This window comes from Limulus polyphemus, unplaced genomic scaffold, assembly GCF_000517525.1.
Source record: "Limulus polyphemus unplaced genomic scaffold, Limulus_polyphemus-2.1.2 Scaffold8483, whole genome shotgun sequence".
In the NCBI taxonomy this organism is placed as follows: domain Eukaryota; kingdom Metazoa; phylum Arthropoda; class Merostomata; order Xiphosura; family Limulidae; genus Limulus; species Limulus polyphemus.
Genome location: NW_013674093.1, coordinates 6,219 through 14,316, shown reverse-complemented (window position 1 = coordinate 14,316; position 8,098 = coordinate 6,219). Strand labels below are relative to the sequence as shown.

Genomic DNA, 8,098 nt, shown 5'->3' with positions numbered 1-8,098 from the left:
AATTAGGGACGGCTAGCGCAGATAGCCCTCATGTAGCTTTGCACACAATTCAAAACAAACAAACAAACTTATATTTGGCAGAGATTTCGAGAGGGAGAAACAAAGCTAACGAGAAACATGTTTATGTATGAACTAAGATTTAGAGTAAAAGTATTATGTTATTGAACAAAAACCGTTTTATATACATGTTCAAGATTTCTTTTCTTTTTCACCACATGTGAAATTGAAAAGAGAATCTGTAATGGCCTAATGCATTCTTTGATTGGCCGAATCCGTTGAAATGTCATAATATTATTCACATATTCAAAGTTACGTTACAATATGGTGAAGTAAAACGGACCCAGAACCCTATAGACAAAAACCGTTTTAGTTTCTAAACAAATTTATCTGATTAAATTTATAACAGCGATTGTATCAATATCGATGTACATAACGTACTTGATGGGTATCAGTTGTTCGACAACCATGACACAAGCGTCACAAATAATATAAAAAATAAAATGTCCTAAATGAACAATTTCCACGTGTTTACTTGCTAGCATCGAATACCCGAGGATGTTACATTGATGTAAATATGTGACTCATTGGGGTTAGTAGTCGCTAAAGTTTTTAAAGTTTCTCACTTAATGCACAAAAGTGTAGCTTTCATTTACTACCCAAATCACGTGACTTCTGTAATAAATAGGTTGATTATTAGATGTATAAACTGAATAAAAAAATTGTGAGTTAACTATCAATGGTTGTGCGGTTACAATCCAAACCGAACTTCAGATACACGATTTTCACCAGTCATGCCTGATAATCTATAAAATTTCAGATTTAATTTATACATATTATATTATAGTAACTGTGATTTTTTTCTTTTGGTTTAACACTGTTTTATTAAAAATTATTTTGCATTTCGCTACGAATTCTGCAAGTAAGAAGCCAAGTGGCCTCCTATATTTGGTCAAAAGAAGATCAAGAAGTTAAAAAGATCGTTAAGTAATGGGATTGCGTTTTATGTCAGTTTAGAAGTGTTGTAACAGAAACCAAAACACACCGGTGTATATATATCTGAATTCGTAATATTGAACAAGTTACTTTTTTAAGCTGATATAAAATACAATAATAGTTTTTGTTTAAGGTGTCATTTTCAAGTTATTGGCGGAAAAGAACAAAAGCTTAACACTGGGACTTTAGTAGTAATAAAACCCCAGAGTATTTTATTGTTAACGTAGGATTTATTGTGTTCAGTGTAAATCTTACCTTTTCGGCTCGTGCATTGGCATCACGACACTGTTGTTCAGCAACCTCAGCCCGATCAACTGCATTCTCCTTATCTTCTTTCAAAACTTGCATCTTTTTCTTTATAGCTTCCATTCTGTTTATTTGCTCGGTTTCTTACAACTCTTAAAAATACGTCTGCCACAACTTCGGACTTTACAGCTTCTGAGAAGCGCCACTTCGCGCTCGAGAGACCAAGTATTTTCAGGAAGTGGAGCTGTTTATTAATTGGGGTGGGTTTAGTTCACAGTGGGAGGGGTTAAATCGGCGTGTTGCAAACTTAGTTTAAAACGTTCTATAAGCAAAATTTTACGCTTCGTTGTAAGAAAATTAAAGAATATAACGTTAAATTTCTCATCTTGAATGGCAACCCGACGCGCACACACAAAAAAATACATTTTCTAAACATAAGAATTTAAAAAATCGTGATAATCATACTTGTAAAAATATAGTTGGTACAATACTTAATCTGTGACAGGACAATGTTTCTTCTCTCATCCCCCAAAATGTTACCGAGTGTACAAAATGTTGTTTTCAGATGTCAAGATTCTTTAATTGTTAAATAAAATGAGATCGAGGCCTTACCTGTCAAATTATTAGTCACTGTATACAATGCAGTTTTAGCTGTAAGTAGGATATTTATTGGGCAGTGTTTTTGGCCTTACCTTTCATTATATTGGTCATTTGTCACAGTTTTATTTGTGTGTGTGTTTGGGCTGTCAAAATATTTTGTCTGTGGTCTATAGTTGTTTCGAAAAGATCTGAAGGGACGCTCTAGTATCTAAGACGAAAAAAAAAGGTGGCGCCACTACGACGGAGCTTTGAAAATATTCCAAATTTTCGTGTTTTAAACCAACAAAATGTAATTACGATGAAGCTAAGTTTTAGTTAATAATTAAATTCACAAAATATCATGTACTTTCTGTACGATATCGTATTAATGATTTGTATCTCTAATATTGTATGGTGTCATAAGCTTTTAATACAGCATTCAAAACGTTACTAATTCGTTAATTAAGGGATATTCCATAATAATTATTCCTCCCTCAACTGCCCACTGGCTACCAATAAGTTGTAAATTGGACAAAATATAAAGGTTATAAGGAAATATAATCCTAAGATATGTTTGACACTAAGTAAGGTATTATTACTTCACGAGAATTTTGTTTGTAGCTGCTAGGACTTTGTTGACTTTATGGTTTTTGGTTTTAACTGCCACAAAATAGTTAATCAAGAACATTTATGGTAGATACAGTTATATAAAGAACACCGTTTTTTTATGTAAGGAATTTTAACTGAAACCTCACTCTTTCAACAGCAGATATTTTAACATATACTTTCAACCTAAGTTTATGTTAGACCACTATACTTTACTACAATGTTACATTCCAGACGATTGTCATACATATGACAAATTAAGGAGTGGCCGAGGTTTCCGAGGGGAAGATTAAAAAATAAAATCGTTCCGAGAAAGATACGTGAATAAGCTCTTAATTTTTTTTATTATTTCAGCACAAACAATTTTTAAATATATTTTCAAGCTGTGTAAAAACTATGTAGAAATATTAGTCACAGTTTAGACGTTTAAGGCAGGATGCCATTCTGAAGTAATTAGTCACCCCCTCGCTAAACACTTAATATATATATATAGACATACATACAACGTTTATAAAACAGTGTGTGTATACACTCGCATATACAGGTGTAATATTACACATCACATTGATAAATTAATGTATATATATGTACACACACACATTCTGCGTAAGTCTTAATTTGTCATTATAGTAAAGTCTAGAATACGCAACAAACATATTTAATTATATTGTACTTTTTTATTAATCTCGGACAATTAAAGTTTAAATCAGCATGGCATTAAGACGAATCTTTAAACATGAAAAGAATACAATTTTCAGAGAGACGGTCAGTTACAGTTTTGAGATAACCAATGGCAAGTAAATATATAATAATTATTATGATATAATCAAAATATGAAGTACTCTACATATCCTAGAACACTTAACTTTTATATACTGTTAGATTAGTTGAACCAAACACCATCTTAAATGCAAAGCTCACGTGAAATTCGATGACGAGGAACCCACTTATAAGAAATATAATTTATTTCATTACCCATTCAAGCCGTCTCTAAATTTGACAGTGAAGTCACTTTAGTTAGTAAGGTTTGTTATTTGGTTTAAGTATTTCAAGTGATCCTAAGGAATAATGAATTAAAATGAAATAAAAACAAATTCCGTAGGAAAAGCGATTTTTAAGAATGTTTCTGTATTATACTTTCTAGTAACACAGAACTGTATACAGGGGGGTCTAGGAAGACCCCCAAAATTTCTTCTGCACCAGTATAAAAAAGGGGGGAGAAGGGGAAAACTGAGAGCGGGGGAGAGAACAAAAACATTTTTTTCTTCTAAAGCATACCTTATGTATATGTAGATTTGTAAACTGTATTTATATTTATATTTTTCGATATAAATTTACAACCATACAAACTGTACATATATATATATAAGGCATGGTTTAAAAGAAGAAAATTTTTTGTTCTCTCCTCCAATGTGATGTTTGCTGGGATTGAAGAAGTTTTGGGGGGTACCCTAACCCCTTTGTATATCAATCTATATGACTGGAAAATAAACTTTAAAAAAAATCAGAGTTAATTTTTTCATAAAGGGAAAATATCCAACATATTAGCTATAAACCAAATCGATTACTGGGATTAGTTACTTTTTTTCGGGGTGTAGTTTTTTTTTTTTTCTCTTGACATATAATTTTATTTCCAATAAGTTTGTTTCACACAGAGCTACTAGAGGGCTATCTGTACCTAATTTGTGATAGATTAGAGCGATGACTAACTAGCCATTGCTAATTCGTGGTCTACTCTAATCGAATAGTTGGATTTAACTGTCACTTTCTTAACGCACCCACATACACAGTGTGTATTTATTTTATTTTTTTGACGGTAAAGGGGCGTGAACAAAGGAACCTCAGGTCTATAATTCGACATGCTACCCTCTGGGCCATGCTCGTCGCTTCAATAAGTAATACATAGGCTACTAATATATATTCATAATAGTAGTAGCGCTCTAATGGTGACTTAGCAGTTTACATAGTTCGAAGATTGTATAATAGAAAACGTTTTTTAATCTTACGTCAGAGAAAAGTCTCGGATACAGTGGTCACGTGATAAATGTTACTGTTGCATCAAGTCTGACCAATCAGGGCCCCCTCAAATTTAGAATATTAGTAATGAGAGAAAAATACGGTGTATTTTCTCCGAATTGTTATTATTCTTGCCATAGTGGTTGTCGACGCTTCTCACAAGCACTTGAGAATTTATGTGACGTCAGAAGCTTGTTCTTCGCCGTTTAGTTTTACTAGTTATGGAACAATGTTAGTCAATGGTTAGTTTTTGTTACAGTAACTTCGCTGGTTGGTGTATGTACATAGTATTTCATAAACTTTCTGTTAGCTAGTAGAGGCGTCACTAGGTGCTTAAAAAGATTCGGAACACGGTCCCCGTACATTAGCGCCTAGCGACATTTCTGTTAGCTAGAATATTTTCAAATATAAGCTGCTTATGCATCACACACAACACGCCTCAGACGCAACAAGTTTGCTTTTAACAATCAAGCGTAGCCTAGTAATAATACTGATAGCCAAACCAGTTTGTACCGGTTTAGGGGTGAAAGAGCGATCTTCATTTTAATGCAAAGAAATGGCGCTTGCTTTTCTAACAGAAACATGGCGTGATAGGTAAATATTTATTTCAAAGCATTTTTCATAATACCTTAAATTAATTCCCTAGTGTCTAAACCTTGCTACTTTAAAGTTATTATACGGGGATGTTAACAAATTATCGTAACTTTTTGAATCTGTTGATATTCCTATTGGAGATAGTATTGCCTAATGATTAACTTCCCGGACTGTGAATCCAGGGTTCATAGTTTGCGTCCCATTAACTCAAAATCTGTGGATGAATTATAAAAGTGACTGTTACGACAGCGAAAGTCACGTGACGCTAGTAACACGTCATGAGATTCTAGAATGATCATGTCTGTTTCTTGCAACTCTAGTCTTCTCTACGCGCCCTCTATTTTTATATATATATAAGCCGGCAAATGAAGTGACGGCATAGTAGATAATTGAATTGCAGAGAGAGAGATATAGAGACGGACAATTGAGTCAAGCGCGTAGTAATTAAAGTGCGTGAATCGTTTGTTGTGAATTCTAGCGTATGTTCAAGTTTAAGTGACTGTGGAAATTAAGTGTATTGCAAAGTTGTATTGAGAAAGAATAAACTAGTTTTATTTAAGAAAGGACTTGTATCGCTGAAGTTTTTCGGAAATAATTTCTACAGAAAATTAACCAACGACCAGAGACGTAACATGACTGTTAAATCCAACTACTTGAGTAGAATAATCCAAAGAGTTGGCGGTGGGCGTTGTTGACTAGTAACCTTCCTTATAGTCTATTAGTTAAAAATTATGTAGCTTTATATGCAAAACAACCATGCTACAATACACCTCGTTAGTATAACAGAATTTCTGTTACGAATTATAGTAATAATTTTAGCTGAGATTCGAGGTTACTATCTTTAAGGCACAAGTAAAAAATCGTGTTAACATAATTTTCAGACACCTGAACATTAAGGTTATGTTTTGCCAGTTCTACAATAATGATAAAACAGTAAAGAAGAAATACCCAGTTCTTCACCACTGACGAAAGTGCTGTATTTTCTTCTATGGCCAACTGATTTAAAATTCCCGGAAGTGTCTTTTCCCTTCTTGTCATGAAATATCACAGAGGAAAAGATCGTGGGATTTATGTTTTATATACATCATATGTTACTAACATATTTTCTCTGTTTTGAGACAGCGTTAATTCTACGGACATATAACGCTAAAAGCCGGGGTTCAATTCCCTGCGGTAGACACAGCAGATAGCCTAATGTGACTTTGCTTTAGAACGAACAAATAAAATGTTTAATTTTGCATTATTGGATTAATTTGGAAATCATAAGTTTTCATGTTTGGGAAAGAAACATTTTTGGCAAGGGGGATATGCATAACTGTAGTAATTCTGAACAGTACTGATGTTGTTTGAAGTAAACAGAATGAAAAGGATGTGACGGTGATATGTGTGTGTTGTGAATTAAAAACCAATGATACTAATCACAACTTCACTATCGATAGAACACACCGAGATCAACGACGCCCGCAGAGTGATGTTATTGGTTGTTGGAGGGGGGGGGGGGGGATATAAAGATCGGAAGGACCCCCCCCCCATTTTGACGTTTTAGAAAGGTGGATTTGATGGCCGTTAGGGGGGGTCCTTCTTGCTGACGTCACCGGCTGAGTATCATGTTCTACTTCAGGTTGAAGTTAGACACTCCTAACATGATGTAAAACTGCCAACCACCGAACCTTGGATACCAGGTTACTTTCCTCAGTTTGATTCTCGTGCATATACAACTAAATAACACAGTTCCATTCAGTAAGCAATGCGAAATATTTTTACAGCAATGCTGTAAACTAAAACTAATGCTACTTGTATTGAAGCTTGCATGTCACAATGTACAGTTATGAAGAACTTTACGTTTGTTTGTTGATAAGCACAAATCTACACAAGGGGCTATTTGCATTGTGCCCATCACGGGTATCGAAATCCAGTTTTTAGCGTTATAAGCCTTCAGACTTACCGCTAGGAGGCTCTTTTACATTTAACGGTTAATTACGATAAATCAAAAAACCTGTATAGTATGTCACTCAACATTACAATATAAACTTGTATTGTTTCACTTACCACGCTAATTAATCTCTAACCACAAATTTAAAAATTCCCGTTTAACAGTGAATAAAAGCGTAATTTGGAAGCTTGACTCTGTCACTGCCCCTACATGTTTCACCAATTTGTCGTTGCCATGGGAGATTAGAAGTTTGAACCAGCGTGCAAGAAAGAAAAAAAAATTAAGATAAATATTGAAATACTAAGATATGTTTGTGTTTTTTTATTGTATTCATAAAAAATAAACCTGGCACTAGGAGAGTTGTTTATCTATAAACGTACCAGTGTAATAGTTGATAAGGTGACTATAACTCCTAGCACTGAAGATAAAATTCTTGCACCTGATTGATAAATCCCATAAATAATAACAGTTTCTTGACACTAAACGAAATGTGTAGCAAAATCGTTATCAATGCCCATGTTAGTTTTACAGCTTATATCTTAATTAACGTTTTTATCCTTAAATGACTGGTGTACGTAACAAATAGTTTAATAATCGGTATTTGTTTCCGTTTATTTTTTCCTCAAATGTGGAAAAAAATATGTCCCAAATTTTGAAGTGACAGACTAGATGGAAGAAAGCTAGGCAAGAACACCTATGTCAGACCGAATAATAGGATTTGACTGTCACTTTTTTAATGCACCCATGACCCAAAATTAAACACTGGACCTGCTCAGTCCCAGTTATATTGACAATTATATTTAATATTTAGATTATATTACTTTTAATATATTTGCTTGTTATTTTTCTTTAATATGTCGTTTTAATGGGGGGAAAAAACATAAAAAATCACCTTACACTTGACTTATAAGCCTTTCCTCTGGATTAAATGCTATATATAATACTGTTACGTCTCCGTTCGTTAGTTAATTTTCCGTAAATTCGTCCCGACGAAACTTTAGCGACACAAGTCCTTTCTTAAATAAAACTGGTTTATTCTTTCTGAATATAACTTTGCGATACACTTAATTTCAACAGTCGCGCTATAACAAACATCTCACGTGCTCGAGTTCAATTACTCATTACCTCGTC

The 8,098-nt window shown here is 33.8% G+C and overlaps 1 protein-coding gene across 1 annotated transcript in view; it reads right to left on the bottom strand.

The window, feature by feature from the left end:
- LOC106475378 (tropomyosin-like) overlaps window positions 1–1,452 on the bottom strand; it is a gene marked incomplete at its 3' end in the record, with an annotated part of 2,940 nt that extends 1,488 nt beyond the window's left edge. The window contains exon 1 of the mRNA XM_013936059.2: window positions 1,249–1,452. Coding sequence (XP_013791513.2) covers window positions 1,249–1,362 — 114 coding nt within the window. The remainder of the gene's footprint in view (window positions 1–1,248) is intronic.
- Between the last annotated feature and the right edge of the window lie 6,646 nt (window positions 1,453–8,098).